The 23,031-nt window shown below is 46.6% G+C and overlaps 1 protein-coding gene across 3 annotated transcripts in view; it reads right to left on the bottom strand.

The window, feature by feature from the left end:
- Nucleotides 1–1,045: 1,045 nt before the first annotated feature.
- LMX1A (LIM homeobox transcription factor 1 alpha) overlaps nucleotides 1,046–23,031 on the bottom strand; it is a 174,514-nt gene continuing 152,528 nt past the window's right edge. The window contains exons 5-10 of one of the 3 annotated variants that reach the window (XM_044944099.2): nucleotides 10,683–10,855; nucleotides 7,734–7,811; nucleotides 5,917–5,986; nucleotides 3,616–3,786; nucleotides 1,799–1,874; nucleotides 1,193–1,329 (exon numbers count right to left, since the gene is read on the bottom strand). In XM_044944099.2, coding sequence (XP_044800034.1) covers nucleotides 1,323–1,329; nucleotides 1,799–1,874; nucleotides 3,616–3,786; nucleotides 5,917–5,986; nucleotides 7,734–7,811; nucleotides 10,683–10,855 — 575 coding nt within the window. In that variant the 3' untranslated portion in view covers nucleotides 1,193–1,322. Of the gene's footprint in view, nucleotides 1,330–1,798; nucleotides 1,875–3,615; nucleotides 3,787–5,916; nucleotides 5,987–7,733; nucleotides 7,812–10,682; nucleotides 10,856–23,031 lie in introns of all 3 variants that reach the window. The other 2 variants (XM_025287445.3, XM_044944100.2) reach the window with 2 other exon arrangements.

Genomic DNA, 23,031 nt, shown 5'->3' with positions numbered 1-23,031 from the left:
CATCGAGAGCCTCTAGTCCTCCTGGGCTGCCCTGACATAGTATGTGCAGCCCAGGCTTGCCGGGGGTTCTATAGCAGGCAGAGTTGCCCTCAGGCTCCTGCCCTATAGGCCCAGGTATCCTCCTTTGCCAAGTGGCTGGTTGGCTGGATTTTAAGCAAGTATAGATATTAGTCTCAGCCCTGCTCATGTGTCCTGGGGTTGAATTAAGCCTCAGTGTCCCCAGTGAGGTAGGTAAATACTATCAGCCTCATCCCACACTTGCAGATGGTGAAGTTCAAGAGCAGAATTGACTTTCCTAGTCAATTTCCTAGTCGTGTGACTTCCCAACAGTCACATGTCTGAATTTCAAAGAAAGCCAAAGAGTCTAGGCTTTAAATTTCCTAATGATCAGGAATGGTTCTGTCCCCCCACAAGCCCAGTGATTGATTCCACCTCAAACAGAGCAAGAATCCACCAGTGAATACTGTCAGCCACACAGAGTAATTGCTTTCCAGACCTCAACGACACTCTCTGAAAACAGAATTAACTCAAGCACTCAAAGCTATGGGCCTCGGTGGAGCGGCGCTCTCTGCCCTGCCCACGAGTCTCTTCAAACTCAAAATAAAGTTTATAAAAGTAAATTATCTCATTTTATAACTTAAGTGCATCAAGCATTTCCTTAAATATAGTTCACACTGAAAATAAAGTTACTTTTTGCTGTACAGTTGGTGTCTGTTATAATTAGGAATAAACTTTGATGATAAAGTATGAAAGGTTACACACTCACGCACACATCTATCTATCCGTTTGTCTGTCTATGGGTGTGTGGATGGGCAGACATATGCACCTCTTGACAAGAGCTTCCCCCCAAAATGGTGGGAAGTTGTTAGGGGTCTCTAGTATCTAGTTTGCATGAAAATGCCTATATTAAAAGTCCCTGTCCTTAATGATAAACACATTTTCGTACCTAACACTAAGACTCTTATTAGAAACATTAAACTATGCAATCCGTAATGTATTCAGTCTTTGGAAATGCCAAGCTACACCATATCATTATACAACAGCATCCCCAACAAAACTCCCACCCACCCCACCTCTGCCCTGCCTCCCCATACTAAAGCCAGTCGACCCCTCACGTAACACAGTTGTTCCAGAATGGGAGCTGAGCCACAGAATTCAAGGGGAGGACTCAAGAGGTGAAGTAAGAATTCTGCATGGAGTACAGATGATCAATGGGGTTTCCCACTCTGGCCTGCAGGGGCCCGGCTTCTGAGGTTGCTAGGAAACAGTCACCCAGGTTACTGAGGGAGGTGTCCTCACTATCCAGCTCGTGGAAGAGGGGCTCAGCACCTGAAACGGAGACGAAACACTGCCATGAAGGTCCGGAAGGAGGGACTCACTCGATGCCGGGACATTCAGCTGAATTCGGCCTGCACGGTCTAAGCACACCACCCCGTCCCCACCGTGGAAAGCCTTCTACTGGGTGCTGGGAAGGGGGAGCGCTGGGGGCAACAGGAGAGCTACATAGAAGAGTAGGAGGGGGCAGAATCCCTGCCCACCAAAGACCTCCTTAGAGGGCTATGTCTAACGTGTAACAACTGAAAATAACATAAACTAGGATCTGACAAAGTAGTGCTAAACCCAGCGCAGCATAAGCAAATATCAGAGTGTTTAGACACTGGCAGTGGGGAGTGGGCAAGACCCAGCACCGCAGGCTGCAGAGGCAGGCACAGGGCTTCTAGAGGACTCTGGCCATAGAAAAGGTTCTTGCAGGAGGGAGGGTAAGAAAACAAATATCGACTCTGTGAATGATGCTCACGAATCCACTGGTGATAATACTTGTCCTTTCAAACAGCACAAACATACTGAGTGCCAGCTGTTTCCCCAGATTTGTACTGCAAAGGAAAGGAAGGTTAGGTATCTGCACTCAACTAGTATAACCTTTGACAAAGAAACTAGCAGGGCAAATTGAGGAAGAGCTGGGGGACCACTGTGACCAGAACCTGGAGGTGTGGACATGTCACCTCCACTTCAAGTAAATGGGAGAGAGGAAAACTGCTGTTCATAAAACTCGTCATGTGGCTTTAATTATTCATTGTACTAAAGGATTCATCACAGGAGTAATTTACGTAACAAGACCCCTAGGACTCTGAAAATGTATGAATTGGCAAAAAAACAAGAGCTATTTGTCCTGCTTTTGCATAGCAGAGGAGTGCAGACAGGCATAGATGTGTCTTCTCAGGAAGCAAAGAAGATGGCCGCCACTGAGCACGCACATATGTGTCTACGTGGGTATGAGTGAATGAGGTTAGTCGATGATGGCCCTGCAAGTGGCTGGATCTTTATACATGTTTGCTGAATGCATCACAGGGAAAGATAGGGCTGATTTCAACAATATAGATAATTTTATAATGAAGGCAAAAAAGAAGTTGACAAAATCTGTGCACGGAGGCATGTATCTCGGATACTAACATTTTGAAGGCGTACTGAATAAAACTTTATTTTTCACTATCAGGGTTACTGATTACAGATTTCCCAGTACAGGCAAATGCATTACATAGGCCATATACCTTCTCTGTATAAAAACCCAGTGGCCTGTATTTGACTCTGAATTGAACTTCAGCCTTCAACTCTAGAGCCTGCCCGCTCCATCAGGGCATCCAGGCCCCAGCTGCTGTCCACTGGCTTCAGAAGCAAGCCAGGAAAGTGGGGGAATCTCAGCTGCTCCCACACCCTGCCTTTAAAGCAATCCCATTTTGGCTGCAAGTGGGACTGGGACTTTACTTCACAAGTCAGCTTATGTTTTAGGAATGACATGAGAATACCTACTCGTGTCCATAATAGGAGAATCCGATTAGAACCTTTGTTTTCCGTGCTTTTCCATGTATTCTTTCTTATGTAAGACTGCATATTTAAGGCCTCTGACTATATCACTGCTGGTAATGCTCATGAACTTGTAAGTGTGGTGGAAGTGATAGTGTTAGTCTCTCAGTCCTGTCCGACTCTGCGACGCCAGGGACTGAAGCTTACCAAGCTCCTCTGTTGATGAAATCCTCCAGGCAAGAATACTGGAGTGGGTAGCCATTCCCTGCTCCAGGGGATCTTCTTGACCCAGGAATCACACGTGGGTCCCATGCACTGCACGAGTGTGTACCCGGCATGAGTGTGCCACAGCAAGGTAAGTGTGGTGTTTGTGCTTAATTGCTCAGTCAGGTCTGACTCTTTGTGCCCTCAGAGACTGTAGCCTGCCAAGGCTCCTCTGTTCATGGAATTCTCCAGACAAGAATACTGGAGTAGGTTGCCATTTCCTACTCCCAGAAGTGTGGTATCTGGCAGGAAATGGAAGACTTGGGAAGTTAAATCCCAACAAAAAGGTCTACAGTGAAAACATAACCTCCTTTTCAAACAAAAAGTTTTTAAAAAGGAGAATAGATGCAAACATGACTCATGGATATGCGTACTGGTCTTACTTCTGGAGCCATAGGTTATGTGATTCTAGCATTTTATGGGACACTTATTCTGCTTTGGAACTTTAATGAGCAACTAGGAACTGCATAGGGAGGGGAACTGGGAGGGGATGAAAAACTCACGCAAGCAAGCTGTGCGAGGTCCCTGCGGGGCTTGAGTCCCTCTTACCATAGGGGTGCATGTGGTCTCCAGGCATCTGGGGTGGGGTGAGCCCCTGTCGGAAGGGATCTGAGCTGTAGACACTCTGCTCGATGGCCAGGAGCTGCTGTGGGGTGGGCAGAGCCGTGTAGGGGTTCATGATCCCTTCCATGCCAGCGCTCCCGCCACCATTTGTCTGAGCTGTGGGACAAAGAAGAAGATAAATAATTCTCCACGTGCAGCCCAGTATCTCATGCTGAAGGTGGGGCAGGGCCTCTGAACAAGCTCTGAATGTCATGTGCCCCACTGGCTGGGGACCGCACATGTCGTGTGGCCACGGAGACATCATTTTACTTTCCTCATTTACAGGAGAGAAGGGATGAGGTGACATCAGTGATTCCCAGCGTATGCCCTACCACGGGCCACCAGTGACTATGCTGAAGGATAGAGAAAGGGGATGAGTGTTGTACTTGGAGAGCTTCCTTGAACCATATCATTAAGACAAAGGCATTTGATGCTACACACAGGCTTGGCAGCCAACGGAGTAGACACATCTAAAGATCATTCCAGCGTTACCCCATTAGGATCCTGTCAGTCAAGTGAGGTTCATCATATTGATCCAGGGGACCTTGTGGGGCTGATATGAAGACTCCACGAGATGGTGTGTGTGCGCTTTGGGTCTGCAACTTGCTCTGCTGTGTACACAATTCCATCAGAAAAGGAGGACTCAGTTCCCCCTTCCACATCCTGCCGTGGTTCTCTGAACATGGTTGTATTAACTCTCAGACTCTAGTTCCACCTTAAGTCCACCCTAGGAGCTGCCCCTAGAATTCTTCAAAGTTCCAAGCACTAGGAGTCTGTGTTCTCATAATGCCATGATGCCTTCTCCTCCCTTTGAGCACGCTGGCCCGTATGGAGTCAACTCGCATGGCTCCTCTTGAAGCCCTGTCCGATCTGTGACCCTCTCTGAGGCCCACAGGGTTGTGTGACTATCCGACAGCACTACCATACCCTAGGGATGCAAGCCCGAGGTGCAGAGAGACAGAAAGGCAGGTCTCAGATCTCCCAACAGCATTGCACATAGAGCTGCGGCAGATTCAGGTCCTCTGACCAGCTTGGCTCCACCCTGCCCAGCTGCCCATGTTCTTGCTTGATTTTTCTACCAGAGCACCTCTCTTGTCATTAAGATACTATTTGGCCTCAAAGGTAAGGAATAGAAAGAGCTCTTGACTGGAGAACTCAAATTCTTGATGGAGTCTAGCCCTGGTATCAAGTGTAAGGCAAGGTCCATGAAGGTAAGGGGTTCTGTTTAGGGGCCAGATAACCGATGCCACTTTCCACAGCCTTCCAAGTATGGTCCACAGGCCAGCAGGAATGAGAATTTATTAAAAATGCAGACTCTTCAGGCCCACCATAATCTCAAGGATCAGAATCTACACCAATACCAGGTCATTGCGGTGCCTCTTAAAGGGCGAGAATCCCTGCTCCAGGGCGCAAACAGACCACTCCGGAGATTCTACTGGGCAGCTGAGGCTGGGGCCATGTCCCTTTAAGAATGATACTGTTTAATATCGTCATTCTTGCTTTTTTTCTTTTAATTTCCTTAAAGGGTCCCATAGCTTGTCCTGTTTCACACTCTCCCCACTCCGCACATCACCCCTATTAAAAAACAACAGATGAAGGTACATTGGAGGTAAGGGCAAGCTAAGGCAGCATGACCAAGTGGGTGTTAAAGAGACAGGTTCCAGCCCAACTCCATCCTTCACTGATCTAGGACTGTGGTCCATCTTGCAGAGCCTCTGTTTGTGCATCTGTAAGATGGAAATATTAATAACTCCTCTGCTCACCTTGGGGGTTGGTAGCTGTGAGTCAGGGTCAGCATGAGTGAGAGCAAAGGTGCTGAGCAAAGGAGGGTTTTTTTTTCCCACTATCATTATTTTTACTATTTCATATTATTTTAGAAAGGATTGTAAGTCACTGTGGTGTCTTCTATGAAGCTGATTTGCCTAGAAGAAGGAGGGCCAGGCTGGATGAGAAACAGGGCGTGTCTTTGACTCTGCAGGTAGGCCCCGACACAGGCCCGGATGCCACAGCGGGGTCTGGGCACGGGGGCTTTGGACTGGTTAGTGCCACCTGCAATCCACAATTCTGGGCCTTCAGCCAGTGCCCTCTGACCTCTCTCAGTTCTCATGGTTTGGTCCTCCCTGGAAGGTCCCTTCTCCCAAGTGAGTGTGGACTGGGCTTCAGGGAGCCCAGAGCTGTCATTCCAAGGGCAGGGCAGTTAGAGGCCCCTGGCAGGAGAGGCCTGGCCAGGAGGAGGTGCCAGCTTACCGGAACTCAGCCTCTGGGTGTTCTGCTGATCTTGCTGCTGCTGCTGCTGCCGCCGGGCCAGCTTCTTCATCTGGGGAGCAGAGAACTCAGGATTAGAAGTCAGGGGGCCTGCAGCAGGTTCTCACAGCTAGGCCAGGGGGCATCGGCTCAGGGGGAAAGCAGAAGGACCCCTTCCCTAGCTTTTACTCAGGAGAGAATCCACGTTTCAGGTGCCTTGAGCCTGACGCATGGCGGCTGAGGGATTTCTACACTGCAGCCGTGGAAAGACAGCTGGCTAGGAAGCCTCAGGGCAGCTGCTCTTGGCAGCAACAGGGATGCCCTCTCAACAAATAAAACCTGCTGCTTATGGCGTCACAGTTTAATGTGAGGTGTAAGTGAGGGATGTGCAGTCTGCAGCTCAGCTTAGATGTGCAGTAAGGGCCTGTTGACACCTGTGATTTGGCATGAGCCAAGAGGCCGTTCCACCCTCTGGCCCTTGTGGCAGAGACTCCTACCAGGACATGCATGCCTTTAGGCAAGGAGCTTGTCTCCCAAAGCACACTAACTTCCCAGAAGGAACACATCAACCCAATCTTTCTCCAAGTGTCTTCTGTGGAACATTAGGGTTTCATGAGATCCTCGGTGTGTGTGGGGCAGGGGGGCAACATTAGGTAAACCTTCATTCCCCAGGTAAATGAAGAGAAAAATAAGCATAAATTTAGGTATGTATTTCAAGAAGTGTTCCTGGGTTTCTCATCCTCTGGAAATGGGGTCTTCAGGTGGTTTTTGAGTGTGTGTGTGTGTGTAGGGAACATTAGATTTTTAAAAAACTTCTTTATTGCAGATTTCTCAGAACTTCAAATATGCTCCCTGCTTACGAATACATAGGCTATAGGTTCTCTCAAACCTACTGAACTATGAAATTCTTTCATAGACAAGACCATGGACTACACACCAGAAGCCCAGTCTGAGGAATTCAGATAGGGAAATAGTATCTTAACCAATCACGATTAGCGAATGAGATACGAATCCATCGCCCACTAAAGATTAGAGGTCTAGATAAATGGGCCACTAACACGTGTGTGTGTGTGTGTGTGTGTGTGCTCAGTCATATCCAACCCTTGCAACACCCTGGACTGTAGCCCACCAGGCTCCTCTGTCCATGGAGTTTTCTGGGCAAGAGTACTGGAGTGGATCACCATTTCTTCCTTCAGGGAATCTTCCCAAATCCAGGGATCAAATCCACATCTCCTGTGTCTCCTACATTGGCAGGCAGATTCTTTACCACTGTGCCACCTGGGAAGCCCAACACATGCTTGTGTACAGGTAGGAAGATAAATAAGGAAAGGTCTAAGAGAAATGAGAGGCTGTGGCAGGGGTATGCACACCTTGGCAGGATCCAGAGGACAACATGATCTAATAGGGACGGGGGACACTAGGAAAGGTGAGTTAGGACATCCATTCCATGTGCCATAATGCTGTCTTAGACCAATCATATGGGTGCTATGTTGGTTTCCTTCTGAAATTTCAAAGGAACTCTGGCATCTGGGTTAAATGAGTAGGAATTAAAGAACCTGCTTTTACCAAGACACAGAAAGGCATTTCTTCATGAAAACAACTGCCAGTCACAGTCACAAGGAAAACAACAGCATCCCACTAGAACAAATGCCCTTCTGCAAGTATGCTGTGGCTGAAATGACTGCTCATCATAGACTTTCCGAATTGAGAGCACTAGTCTATCCAATGAATTGAAGTTAGAAAATTTGCGGGCAAGTACAACATTCTACTATCATTTCAGGAAACTGGCCACACAGAGACAGAAGTAAGAAGCAGATTACCTTAGCTCTCTGGTTCTGGAACCACACCTGAACCACACGGACGCTCAGCCCTGTCTCTGCAGCCAGGGTCTCCCTCACCTTAAAAATACGTAACATTAGAGATACAGAAATATTGGCATGTCAGAGTAGAAGGCAGAACCCTTCCTGGGCAGTGCAGAGCCCAACAGGCCGCATCCCACACAGCAGCTGGTGACTATTCAATGCTCAGCAAAATCCCAAACACAGAGCATTGCTTCCCTTCAGTGGGAGAGACAGTGCGCCCCCAGGAAAGTGAGGGGAAGAAGCAGCATTCATTTAGGTTTGTATGGAGAGACAGTGCGTCCGAGGTAAGTGAGAAGAAGAAGCTTTCATTTAGGTTTGTATTTTAAGAAGTGTTCCTGGATTTCTCATCCTCTGGAACCTGGGCCTTCAAGCAGTTCTTAGATACTAGCAAAATCTATTTTGGGGTTTCAGCTATATGTCAGGTATATGCCATAACCTACTTAAGGAGAACTGAGGGTGAAAAATCACTTTGCAAAAACAAATAGTTCTTGCTTGCTCTCTTCTCCTGTCTTAATTCACTGACAAATGTTTGGTTTTGTCCCTTATAGCTCTAGGTCACTTTGGGTGTCTCGGGAATATTCAGTTACAGCAAGCCGTCAAAAAAGATAAGACAAGAGCCATCTGGGATCTGACAGAGCAAGGCAGACCACACTGAGGTGGGTACGTGGCCTGGGGCTATGAAGAGACAGGACAAATCGAGGCCCCTCTCGTGAAGAGAGGGGTTTAAACATCTGCCCTCCGTACAGGCACATGGCGAGGGATGGGCCAGAAGGGAAGAGGGAAGAGGCATAGATCTCCCAAGAGTGGCCGAGACACACTGGCCCCTCATGGTTAGATTCTGAGGAGATGAGACTTAGGAGCTCCTTGAGTAAACATAGAAAATAGAGCAAGCTGGAGGCCTGGGGAAGCGTTTACCTTTGTCATGCCACTCAGGCTCAAGCTTAGGAGAAATGGGATGATTAGAGCAGATTTTTAAAGCACATCCTTCTGCTAAGCCAACTTAAACAGCAGTGTACGCAGGGGCCCACGGCCACCTGCAGAAACCCTATCCACCCTTCAGAGGCCCGGCTCAGAAGCCACCTGTCCCACAAAGCCTCGCCTGATTTCCCAGACACGAGTGGCCTCTCCCTTCTCCCAGCTCCAGGCTGCCCCTCTGTCTTGGCCCTTGCGCTTTCTCCCCAGGGTCCCAGCGCACAGCTCCTCCCTGCTGGTGGCCCGGAGACAGGCGGTGGGCATAGGCCACACAGAGGCTGGGGGTCTAGTACATGCAGAACAAGCAAACCGCCGAGGGAGGTGGGAATTGGCCCTTATGCACGTCTACTTTGGGGCTCACTTTCTACCAGCTCGTTCTGCTGGAACTTATGGGGCAGTGAGGTCAGGGAAAGAAAGCACTCGGCAGTTGAAACTTCAAAAGTCAGAAGTGGTGGGAGGATGTATTATGGTTCAGCAAATAACCATCCTTCCCACTCCTGGATGGGTATGTGCTTCCCCTGCACTCACAGTGGGCTTACCCACGTGACTTGCTGTGGCCCATGGACTGTTACTGGATGTGAAGTGAGTGATCTCCATGGAGATCCACTGGGCATGCCCAGTGGAACTCAGCCTCTTGCCTTCTGCCATTGTCAGGAGACCCATGTGCCCCAGGTGGCTGCGGCTCCTGTCGCCTGGACCCTTTAATGACAGACATGTGGGGCAGACCCGAACCTGAACCAGCAGCCAACCCACAGCCTAGCAGTAGGAAATAAATGTTTGTTGGAGCCGCTAAGATTTTGTTTGTTACCACAGCAAAAACTGATTCCTACACAGAGGGAGAGAGGAAAAACAATGCTAAAATTTTTAAATATCGTTCTTCTATGAATTTCAATTCAATTTCAAGAACATTTCTTTTTTTATCTTTGTTGCATAAAAGACAGTATCTGGTATGGCAGAGTCAATAAATGGCGGGTACTTAAGTAAATGCAGCTATTTGTGACAGAGACTACTAATTGTCTCCAAAATGAATTCTCTCTTTCTTCCTCTTAGCAACTGAATTCCTAAGTTTTAGGGATTTATATGGATACCTAGATGGACTCATTTCCCAGGTCCCTTTGTAATCATGGGATTAAATTCTAGCCAACACAGGAGAGTGATGCAAAAAATCCCAGGGTGTGTATGTCCTTTAAAAAGCAACTGCTTGCCCCCCACCCCCCACCCTACTCCCTCTTTTTCCACCATGGTAGCTGCAAAAAATGGTGACATCTGGAGCAGTCCCTTAGACCCATGTGATGAGACAGAGTTTCCCGGCCAATCTTGTGTTGCTCACCTCTGGACTATGATATGAAAGCAACATGAACTCTTATCTCCTTAAGTCACTGTATTTTTTTTACATATCTATTCACAGCAGCCCTGTCTGTAACAGCCCCAAACTGGAAAGAACCCACATGCCCATCAACAGGTAAAGGGACAAGCAACCCATGGTATACCCATGGAATACCATGCAACTACAAAAATGGGTGAACAGCAACATGGATGAATGCCAAAATCACCACCTTAAGCAGAACAAACTGGACCAAAAAAATAATGTATGCTACAACCCACTGTATTTTTCTTCTATTGTAGCATCTTGAGCTATACCTCAAATGGAACCCCTTATTATCCCCTCATTGCTGTCATGAAATGAAAGGTAAGAGGAAGTAGCCAGTTGGAATGGTGCATGCCGAAAAGCAAAAGGAAATTCTACCACTGCCCCCGCCACAACTACAGGGATCCCTGGAGCCTCCAACGGGGCTCAAGGCCACCCGCCCAGACTGTCCGAACAGCACTCCCCACCCCTATTCCCCCCAGGTGCCTATCGACACCCCAGAGAGTCCAGGGTACACACAGAGAAGAGGGGCCTTATCCCCTTTCTTCCCTTCTTCCCCTCTGTACCTTCCTGCACGGCTTGGAGGATACTTCAAACGAGGCCTTGAATGCTCTCCTCTGTTGGGTTGTCAAGATGGTTCTGGGACGTTTGGGGCGCTTATGGTCCTTGCTGTCCTCAGAGGCTCCTTTCCCTGCCCCGTGGGCTGACTTGCAAAGACTTTCCTCATCATCACTTTTCCCTGAAAGAAGCAGAAGTAATGTGTTGAGTCCCTCAAGGCTGCTATCTGGAGTTGTATGTTATTCCATAATAAGACACTCAGGTCTACATTCTGAGGATGACTTCAGATATGAATGAAACAACCTGTGTGGTATTGATCCCAAAGCCCCCAAGAAGGGGCTAAGGAAAAATTTCTGAAACTTGGAGATAGGAACCAGGAAGTCCACCATCACAGCTCAGGACTTCCTCCCAGGACATTCTCCTAGCTCCACATTTACCAGCTGTGTGGCCTTGAGCAAGTGACTTAACTCTCTGTGGATCAATTTCCTTCTCTGTAAAATCGGGATAGAGGAGAACACTTCACTGAGGTTATTTGAGGATTAAATGAGGTTACCAAGAAGGCATTCAGAAGGCTGATAAGCATATAATAAATGCCCAGTACTAATTATTTATAACTAATTATGGTTATTCGTGTACTAATAGTTTGTGTAGTTTTCTTGACCTGGATAAGTTATATATAACTTCTAGATACTATGTCTGAAATACTAGCCACTGCCAGGAGGTAAAAAACAATACTGTTTAAAAGGCCTCAGAAGACCAGCATCAAACTATGTGCACAGACAGATAAAAGGCAATTAGTCAAAACTGCCTGTCTATAAAATAAATAATTCTCTAGTAGTTTGTGTTTACTAGTATGTGTTTACTTCAACTTTATCAGCAGTGATCAATACAAGGAGTAACTTGAAGGAAATAAAGCCTCTAGTACATATGACATTCATTCCCAGGCTACCTTTTGCATCCCACAGATTTCACACTTCTGCGAAGATGCTTGAGGATCTAGGAAATACCCGTGTGCGAGAGATTCCTTCCTACTTTTGGCATTAAAAGCCACAGGCAGTTGTGTGCTCACATTACCCTAGTAAGACCCTCATTTCTCTCTGGGTCCTTACACAGCTCAGCTGCCCTCTTTCCTCCAGGAGAAACCTTTGTCCCAAGAGCCTCCTCGGCTCCAGTCCCCTCATTCTGGTCCCCTTCTGGCCACTTCAAGAAATCCAGGACAAGGGGACCCACTGGGTGTGGGCTCCACATCCTACTTCTTCATCCCAACCTCCTCTGGAAAGATGCTTTTTTGCATACCATGTTTGAGTTTAGACTTAGTTTAATCCTACTTTTTGAGTCTGCTAGAGCCAAAAAACCTTCTTTTTATCTGAAAGACAATGGCTAAGCAGCTTTCCTCTATGAACTTTTAGACTTACAGTCTGAATGTGAAGGAAGATGAACCTGTGAGTTCCTTGATGGCATGACCCTTGCAATGTAACTGAACAGTCTGACACAGGGAGACCTAGGTCTCCATCCAGCTCTGCCTCTTGTTTTAAGTTCAACCCTGTGTAAGGGATGCCCTACACTGAGCCTGCCCTGGAGATAAGAATACCCAAAGCAGCTAACACGGAGGGACACAGGAGGCTTCTATTAGACGTTATGGCAAGGACATCTTTTCCTCTCTGCCTTACTCCCTATGAGACTACAAATGATAAAACCTAAAAGATGGATGAAGGTGAGATTAAAGAAGAATCTTCATGACAAGGATTGGTGACTCTGGCCCCTTCAACTCCTAGGCTTCTTTTCCCAGGGGAGAATTCAGTAAGCTGATCTAAGTCAGAAGTAAGGGGTTTTAGGATCTTTCTAGAAGAGGTTTTCAGAATGGCAAGAAAAAAGCATGTAAGAACTAAAAGCCTTGGGGAACTAAGAAGATCCCGTAAGGAGAGAAAAGGTAGAAAAAAGGAGGCCATTGATGGTGCAGATTCATCCTTGCTGGGCCCTACATCCTGCTGCTCGGAGACTCCCAAGACTCAGTCTTTTGTGAAGCCAATAATTCTGAGTGGATTCTTTGGGATCAAATGATGCTCTTCTGATACTGTTGATGCTTTGGGTACTATTTCTGAGGCAATGTGGCTGACACCCCATGCCAAGAATTGTGCAGCTCTCCTGCAAGGCAGATGACTACAAGGTTACTGAATCTGGAACAAATGAGTGAGCAATCCAAAGCACAGAACTGATTTTAATATGCAATTGTATATCACCTTCAGAAACTACATGTCTTATACCTGTTTTGTCCATAAAATGGAATTTGCAAATGTCTTACAGAGTCAGTCTGGTTCTTTTACGGTCACATAGCTTGATACAAATGCATATTGATGACTAGGATGATGCAATTATTGAAAATGCAAAATCTAAAATAATGCTAGGTTCCATGATAATGGCTCATATAACCATTAGAAGAGCATGATGGCCCGGTGTCCACAAGCATGGGCTCTGGAGCCATAGGAACTCGGGTTTCAATTCTGGCCTTGCTGGTGATGATGTGTGATTGTCAAGAAATTCCCAAGACTCAATTTTCTTATTGGAGAAGGTGATGGTGTTGTTGGAATTAAATATGATGTACGTAAAGGGTTTAGCACTGTCTAGGTATGATAGGTACATAGTAAATCATCATCATCATTTCAAAGGACATGTTCTTAATCTGAGATCCGTGTTTTCTCTTAACAGTTGCACATTGATGGGAGTCTGAGTTATGGTTTTAAATGCGAGCATTCATTCCTCTCTCTTTGCAGACATGACCCTAGCTTGCACTGTGAGTTGGTTTTATAGAAAGTGAATGTGCGAGTGCTTGTGAGGAGGAAAACAGAGGGAGAGGGGATCAGGGCTGGTTCCAGAAGGAAGATGTGATGGGTGAAGTTTGTTCAGAGCCCCAGAAGTGGTTGGCTGGGGCCCCTGCCATCTGTGTACTCTGGACTCACCCCTGCTAAGGCACGTGCACATTTCTCAAGATCCCATCATGGAACAGCTAGGAGGAGGGCAAAGAGAACCGTCTGCTAGGGTGGCATCACAAGCAGCTGCTCACTCATTCTCTCTACATCCCTGAGAGGAGAGATGAAAACATTTGTTTTCAGAAGAGGAGGAGAAGGAGGGCAGGCAGACGTGGGAGGAGAGGGAGGATGAGATTAAGATCTGACCCTGGAGTGCCTCTATCATTTTTGTGGTGCATTTTCTCCCTTTGATTCCTCCTTGTTGCTGTTCAGTCTTTCTCTTCTGTCTCCTAAGGGGCCCCATTTTGCCTTCCAAGAAACACTAGATGCTCTAGAGCAGGCATCTGCAAACTTTTTTTGCCAAAGGCCAGGGAGTAAAATATTTTATTCTTTGCAGGTCTTATGGTCTCTGTTGCAACCACTCAACTCTGCCATTGTAGCATGAATGCAGCACAGACAGGAGAAGAGGCATGGCTGGGTGCTAATAAAACTACTTCCCAAACAGGCACCCGGCCAGACTTGGCCCGCATACCATAGTGTGCTGACCCCTGCCCTGGACCGCTCCTGACCTGTTCTCTGTCAAAACTTACATATCCTGTGCTCCAGGCTTTCAGGCTCTGACTCTGGAGCAGGAAGCACTGTTCAACACTGAGGAGTTAGTGGCTGCCATAGTTTGGTGTGTCCTCTGGCACACTCAGCAGTGTAGAGACACGGAACAGGAAATGCCTCCAACCAAACAGTCACCACTGTGAAATTTCAGGTGTCTTGGCAGATCTGAGCAAGAGAGAGTCTGAAGATGGAGGAATGGAGTGCCTCTGGGCATTTCCTAAAATGCAGACAGATGTCGCGACCCAGCTGCCAAGGGGAATGCAGACCATCGCTGGCTTCAGCCTGCCAGGTGGTGAACATGAGTGCAGCAGTGCCCTCTGACTTTTCCAGGCCACTCCTGGGATGTTAACACAGGCTCCTGCCGCCTCCTTCAGCAGGAGAGGACTGCCTGCCTCTGATGCCGACTTCTCCATGCAAGTATGCAGTGCCTCAAATATACACTTAACGATTTGTCCAAGAGAAAGGAAAGTTCTAAACGAGCCAGGAGATTTCTCACTGGGCCAGCAGGAGTACCATAGAGCAGAAGATGAAGAAAAACCTTCTAACAGCAGAGACGTCACGGGAGTGGAGGGAGGGCTGGCCCCTCTGCCTCACCAGAGGCTCCCACACCCAGATGCAGGCCAGAGCGATCCCTCATAATTTAAGCTGACACCCTTCAGCGGAGATGAAAGGAACACCACTGGCTGTCTCCAACAACAAATGTCAGCATCCCTGGAGGCCATTTAGACACAAACGCAGCATAAATCTGAGTCCTAGAGGGAAAGTCCAGAGATTAAGTCTCCACGCACAGCCTACCAGGCTGAAATGAATTTGCTTGGCACAAAGTTGGAGCATGTTTCTCAGGGCCTTTCTTCCCACTTTCTTGTAAAAAAGAAAATCTGGAATGGCTCAGGGGCTACAGCTTCCCTTTGCCTGGTCCTCCCACTCATTCGTGACATAAGCAATGGCAGATGAAAGACCAGCCGTGGTTTATGGCTCCGAGACAGGCTGTACTACCTGTGGGGCCTCCCAGATTCATTTCAGGTTGTTGGAAAAATCCCAACGGCCCATAAACTGGGCAAGAGATATCAGAGCTTGGCCCAGGAGGCGAGGGTGAGGGAGGGGGACCAGAGACCCTTGAGTGAGGGAAGGGAGAGGCAGGAACAGGGCTCAGATGCTTCCCCTGTGATGGTCCTCATAAATGTCCTTCAGGCAGGGGAGAAGAGGAAGGCTCTGGGACTTGTGGTGGGTGGAGGGGGAGGGAAAGCAGCAAGGGAGGAATTTATGAGGACAGAATATATAGGAAACTATTTCAGTCGCTGCCCTGTGCTAGAAGATCAGAATTCCAGTCTCCCCGAGCATAGATGCAAGGCAGCATTTCACATTCAAGAGGCATTCAAGCTCTCTAGAATAGTGACGTCCCTGCAGCTACAGTTTGAAACTGCCTTATACAGATTACTTCAAGGAGGTCTCAACTTAGACCCAAATCACGTTTCTGTAGATTTGCCTTGGACTTTGCATCAGCATCCACTCAGCATCTATTGTGGGCTCCCGTGTCAGGCACTGCAGAAGGACAATTCTGAGCTACAGAGATGATGGAGATTTGGCTTCTGCTCTTACAGATCCCAGATTAACAAGAGGAGAACGATCAAGTGCCAAAATAATAACTCTGCTTACAGGAGCTGGAGGAGGGGGCTGGGAACGCGACAGAATACAGGTGTTGCTGGAGGTGCAAGTGAATGATGTGCAATGTACAGAAGCTGCTAGGCAGGAAAGGACAGACAGGGTGTTCTGTGTCAAGAGAGAACGTCAAATAGCAGGGGAGCAAGACCTGGGCCTGGCAAGTGAGGCTCACTGAATATACAGTCCACTTGCACATCACCAGGTACTCAGCCCCGGGGATGACAGACATCAGAGGTGACCCCTTGCTCTCAAGGAACAGACAGCAAGCATGTGAGAGAGTTAGCATGTGTGAAACAACAAATATAACATAGTATTTGGTTATGAGTTTCAGGCATGGTAAAAAAGACTATCAATAAAAATGGAGGCATTTAGAAGGGGAAAGAAGGGATACATTAGGAGTTTGGGATTAGCAGATACACTATATATTGATAATACTATATGTATAGTATTATATAGTACTATATTTATACTATATAGCTCTATACTTATACCATATATAAAATAAACAACAAGGTCATACTATATTGCACGAGGAACTATACTCAATATCTTGTAATAAACTATAATGGAAATGAACCTGAAAAAGAATATATATGTGTGTATAGCTAAATCACTTTGCTATACACCCGAGACTGACACAATACTCTAAATCAACTATACTTCAATTTTTAAAAATAAAGGCATTGAGGAAAGAAGGGTGTCAATGAGCCAGACAAGCTAGTGAAGGCAGGAGCCTAAATGCAAGGAAGAAGGAGTTGGTCCGGACAGGCACAGGGGAGAGGGCAGGAATGGGGAAAAGGGCTCAGTCTGAGACTAGAGAAAAGGGGAAAGAATGTGTATGCAGGCCAGTAGGGGGGCCTCAGGGCCTCAGAGGGTGTGCACATCTGGGGAAGAAGAACAGCAGGAGAGGCACGTGGAGCTTTCTCCAGGGGCCCAGATGTTCCTGAGCCAATGTCATTAGCAATGATGAGGCATGGGGGCAGTTCTGTGGCTGGAACTACACAGGAAAGGTGTGGACCCCGGGTAAGGGCTGTGCGGTCCAGGAAAGCAGACACCAGTATCTACATGTGGATGATGCCACCCGGCCCTCAGGTCCGCTTTGCAGACTGGGTTGAGGAAGTCTCTCAAGTCTCAGCACTAGACAAAAGTGAAGTCGCTCAGTTGTGTCCGACTCCTTGAGACCCCATGGACTGTAGCCTACCAGGCTCCTCTGTCCATGGGATTTTCCAGGCAATAGTACTGGAGTGGATTGCCATTTCCTTCTCCAGGGGATCTTCCCGACCCAGGGATCGAACCTGGGTCTCCCGCATTGTAGACAGACGCTTTACCGTCTGAGCCACCAGGGAAGTCTAGAAAGCACTAGACAAGGGACCTGAGAAAAGAGAAGGCCCACATCCCAAGCACCAGCCAGGTGTCAGTCTTTGTGTCCAGGGTAAACATTTCACCTCATCTCCATGGCAACACAGCATGGCAGGTACTGGAAGAACTCCTCTCCTACCTAAGGAATAATCACAGCTTCAGAAAGCTTCAGGAACCTCCCCCAACACACAGGGTCCAGGTGGTGGGGCCAAGTTTCACGCCAAGCTTGCCTACTTCCAAGCCCAGGTGAGAAACACTCCTGCAGGGAGCAGAGATTCAGACTTTTTACCCAGAAAATAAGGCATAAACAAATGACAGTCACCTGTGTGGGCCCTGGCCCAGGAGTGGGGGCAGTTTAGGAGCTAGGTCTCCCGTAACCACTGAAAGACCACTCTTTATATCAAAAGAGCAGTCACCTACCTGGTGGAAGGTAACTCTGGCCATGAAACAGCAGACCTGGATTCTAGTTCTAGTTTTGCTACTCAGCTGTGTATCCTTGGATAGATTCCTCACATTGCTGAGACTCAATTTCTTTATCTATAAGATGAAAAAACAGCCCTTTCCCTTAACTAACACTTGAAAGCTTCCCTTTACAATTGCATTATTTCATTGTTTCTGTTGGAACACTAGGAGGCAGAAATTGTGTTGTTATCTGTCCCCCTTTTTTTTAAACTACACATGAGTAAACCAGGCCCCAGGGAGGTGAGTGATATTTTGCCGAAGGGCACACAGCTGGGATCCTCTGTCTTCCACTTCCATTTTCCCTCTCCTGCCTCCACTGCCTCCCAGGGTTCTGATGATCCAAGGATACCTGGGACTTGGATCACCAAGGTAGCACCAGGTGAGGCAGCATCACTGTTATTTAAGAGTAAGGAGAGAAAAGGGAAGGGCTTCTGGGGTGATGGATCTTCCACTCTGAGCTCCTGCCAGAAAAGCCATTCTTTTCAGTCCAAAAAAGACAGACCTTATTTTAAATCCTGGTTCCCCTCACTCCACCCCACTCTCCCCAGGCACACCCTGCCACTCCAACCCTCACTCTGGGAGGATCCTCAGTCATGGGGCACCTAGCATTTCAGGATCAGGGCAGACAGGAGCAGAGCTACACTCCTGAGCAGGCCACGGGTAAGGGGTCCCAAGAAGAACCCCTCTGTTCAGCGATGTCCACTGCAGATGGAGGCTCCTATGCCAAGCAGAGGGAGAGGGGAACCCAGCTCAGGCATCCGGGTAGTCCCCCGAGGGGAGCTCGGTCTCCACTCTGAGAATGCAGGCGCCCCCCACAGCCTAGCACCCTCTCCTTTTGCTTTCCTTGGCTGGCTGGTGTTCCTGAAGTTCCCCTTGAGCCTGGGAGGTTTGTCGGGAACAGAAACAGTCCTGGTCTGACTGGTGGAATTTCTGTAGATCTGCATCAGTTTGGGGTCTTTTCACATTTCAATAGGCTTTCTGTTGACATTTACCCTGCCTCACTCCCTCTCCCTTCTATACAGGCACACACACTCTGTATCTTTTCCTCTCTGAGTTTTCCCATCTCTTTGGCCTCCCCTTTTTAATGAAAAGATGGCCACATGCAACCCCAACTGATAAGCAGAGGTAAATGTTCAATGGAACTATGCATAGCTTTGTCAGTCCTGGAAATCTTGGTAATCAGGACATCAGAAAACACCTCTCCACCAGCATCACTGTATTCCAATCAAGCATGGATGCCTAAACCACAACTTGTTCTTTTTGATTCAGCCAGACTTAGAGAAGGTCAGGAAGCTCATAACAAGTCAAATCAGATATTTGGGGTTCTGCTCTCAGTCTCAACTGCTGTTTAATCGCTAAGTCATCTCTGACTCTGCGACCCCACGGACTGTAGCCCGCCAGGCTCCTCTGTCCATGGAATTTCCCAGGCAAGAATACTGGAGTGGGTTGCCGTTTTCTTCTGCAGAGGATCTTCCTAAATCAGGGTTCAAACCCACATCTCCTGTTGGAAGGCAGATTCTTTACCTACCACTGAGCCACCTGGGAAGTCTTTCAGTCTCAATACAAGCTCATTAATCCGCCTACCTGATGGTTCACTAGGCAGGGGGTGTGATGGGCATGATACTGGATTTGGTTATATTATTAAGGTTTGAGTGTGTTTGCTCCAAACTTAGGAACTGACTTAAGTGGATTGAATACCATATCTCTTTGGAATAATCCAATTTTGCTGCATTAATCACCAGTCTTCAGGAGGATAAAATTATCTGGAATGGAAGACAAAGGGTTAATTATCTAAGTTAAAAAGACCCAGACCAACAATCCTCTAGGTGATTAGGGACCTGGGGTGAATTGGCTAAAACATTCTAAATATTAGGACAAATTCGCTGTGGACTTAATCACACGGAGAATTTGCCTAGAGAACCACAGCTGATCTGACTGCCTACCCCCTTGGTCTAGATGTTCTGGTTCTGCCAGGCCCTCTGCTGGTTTGGAAGACAAACCAAGGCCAGTACCCAGTCAGGCCTTCAGGCTCTAGACCATTCTATAAACCACTGGTAGACTCCAAAGAAGAAGGCCAAGGGAAGTCAGACACCTAGCCTCTGATATTACATCCACCACTCATCTGTTGTGTGACCTAAGGCAAATGACCTAACTTCTCTGAGCCCCACCTTCCTAATTTGTAAAATCAGGGGAATAAAGACCCGATAAGCTATCCTGACAGTATTATGAACTCAGCAGTAAGAATAGGTAAAAGCACTTTGAAAAATATTCATAAAATAGCATAAAAATGTGAGATATTTTAAATGTTTTGACTTTATTATACCTCTTGGGTATTCATGAACTTAATATGTTTCCACTGATTAAGAAACTCATAGTTCTCATATGAAATTCCTGTCATTCAACAGCCACACATGAGTGTGCCTACTGTGTACTGGTACTAGACCCAGGATAAGGAGGAATACACAAGGTCCAGGAAGTCACTGTTCTCCTATCCCTAGTGGGAGAAGAGAGATAAGGAGGAAAGAAAAACTTAGCATAGCTGCTAACAATGTTAAAATGTTAAGAATAAAATAAAACAGAGTAATTAGCCAAGAAATGACTGGGGGCAGGGCGAAACCTTCTTTTGTTTCCATAATTCTCCACTAAAAAGATCCATATTTATCTTGTCCTGAAGCCTCCCTCAGCTCCTTCCCAAGTCAATTTCATCCCTTTCCAAATACCCAGAGCACCTGCTTGTCTACCTCCAATGTTTTAGTTACTCAAGTATATTCAAGTTAGAAGACAATTGTATATGTTGCTCGACATTATTCTCCAACCGTTTAAACAAAAACAAAATGACAAATGCTCAGATTTTTTAAAAAAAAATTGTACTGGACTAATATGAAAATTTCATTATGGGGGACTTCGCTGGTGATCCAGTGGTTAGGACTCCACGCTTCCACTGCAGGGGCATGGGTTCAATTCCTGGTTGGGGATCCCACATGCCTTGCAGAATAGCAAAATAAATAAATAAATGAAATTTCATTATGGACACTAGAACTCAGTGGTTAAGAGCAGTGCCTTGGCCTCAACATTGTGCTCCATCACTTACTACTGCTAGTCTGAGCCAAGATGCCTCTACATTGTTTCGGTTTGTCAAATGGGGTTAATAGAGTGCCTGATGAACTATGCAATGAGGTTCGTGACATTGTACAGGAGACAGGGATCAAGACCATTCCCATGGAAAAGAAATGCAAAAAAGCAAAATGGCTGTCTGGGGAGGCCTTACAAATAGCTGTGAAAAAAAGAGAAGCGAAAAGCAAAGGAGAAAAGGAAAGATATAAACATCTGAATGCAGAGTTCCAAAGAATAGCAAGAAGAAATAAGAAAGCCTTCTTCAGAGATCAATGCAAAGAAATAGAGGAAAACAACAGAATGGGAAAGACTAGGGATCTCTTCAAGAAAATCAGAGATACTAAAGGAACATTTCATGCAAAGATGGGCTCGATAAAGGACAGAAGTGGTATGGACCTAGCAGAAGCAGAAGATATTAAGAAGAGATGGCAAGAATACACAGAAGAACTGTACAAAAAAGATCTTCATGACCCAGATAATCACGATGGTGTGATCACTGACCTAGAGCCAGAAATCCTGGAATGTGAAGTCAAGTGGGCCTTAGAAAGCATCACTATGAACAAAGCTAGTGGAGGTGATGGAATTCCAGTTGAGCTATTCCAAATCCTGAAAGATGATGCTATGAAAGTGCTGCACTCAATATGCCAGCAAATTTGGAAAACTCAGCAGTGGCCACAGGACTGGAAAAGGTCGGTTTTCATTCCAATCCCAAAGAAAGGCAATGCCAAAGAATGCTCAAACTACCGCAGAATTGCACTCATCTCACACGCTAGTAAAGTAATGCTCAAAATTCTCCAAGCCAGGCTTCAGCAATATGTGAACCATGAACTTCCTAATGTTCAAGCTGGTTTTAGAAAAGGCAGAGGAACCAGAGATCAAATTGCCAGTATCCACTGGATTATGGAAAAAGCAAGAGAGTTCCAGAAAATCATCTATTTCTGCTTTATTGACTATGCTAAAGCCTTTGACTGTGTGGATCACAATCAACTGTGGAAAATTCTGAAAGATATGGGAATATCAGACCACCTGATCTGCCTCTTAGATGTGGAGTTAGAACTGGACATGGAACAGTTAGAACTGGAACATGGAACAGTTAGAACTGGACATAGAACAACAGACTGGTTCCAAATAGGAAAAGGAGTATGTCGAGGCTGTATATTGTCACCCTGTTTATTTAACTTATATGCAGAGTACATCAGGAGAAATGCTGGACTGGAAGAAGCACAAGCTGGAATCAAAATTGCTGGGAGAAATATCAATAACCTCAGATATGCAGATGATACCACCCTTATGGCAGAAAGTGAAGAGGAACTAAAAAGCCTCTTGATGAAAGTGAAAGTGGCGAGTGAAAAAGTTGGCTTAAAGCTCAACATTCAGAAAACGAAGATCATGGCATCCGGTCCCATCACTTCATGGGAAATAGATGGGGAAACAGTGGAAACAGTGTCAGACTTTATTTTTCTGGGCTCCAAAATCACTGCAGATGGTGACTGCAGCCATGAAATTAAAAGATGCTTACTCCTTGGAAGGAAAGTTATGACCAATGTAGATAGCATATTGAAAAGCAGAGACATTACTTTGCCAACAAAGGTTCGTCTAGTCAAGGCTATGGTTTTTCCAGTGGTCATGTATGGATGTGAGAGTTGGACTGTGAAGAAGGCTGAGCACCGAAGAATTGATGCTTTTGAACTGTGGTGTTGGAGAAGACTCTTGAGAGTCCCTTGGACTGCAAGGACATCCAACCAGTCCATTCTGAAGGAGATCAGCCCTGGGATTTCTTTGGAAGGAATGATGCTAAAGCTGAAACTCCAGTACTTTGGCCACCTCATGGGAAGAGTTGACTCACTGGAAAAGACTGTGATGCTGGGAGAGATTGGGGGCAAGAGGAGAAGGGGACGACAGAGGATGAGATGGCTGGATGCCATCACTGATTCAATGGACATGAGCCTGAGTGAACTCCGGGAGTTGGTGATGGACAGGGAGACCTGGTATGCTGCGATTCATGGGGTCGCAAAGAGTCAGACACAACTGAGTGACTGATCTGATCTGATCTGAATAGTATAGTTATAATAACTATATGGATAATTTATATACAGTATTTATCGTACTAAACTCATGGTAAGAACTTCATAAATGCTGGCTAATTACCATTGTTACAATTTTGCATCCCTTCTATAGAGACCAA

This window comes from Bubalus bubalis, chromosome 6 (assembly GCF_019923935.1).
Source record: "Bubalus bubalis isolate 160015118507 breed Murrah chromosome 6, NDDB_SH_1, whole genome shotgun sequence".
Classification (NCBI taxonomy): domain Eukaryota; kingdom Metazoa; phylum Chordata; class Mammalia; order Artiodactyla; family Bovidae; genus Bubalus; species Bubalus bubalis.
Note: the sequence above shows the minus strand (reverse complement) of the source record. Positions and strands in the feature narration are given on the sequence as shown.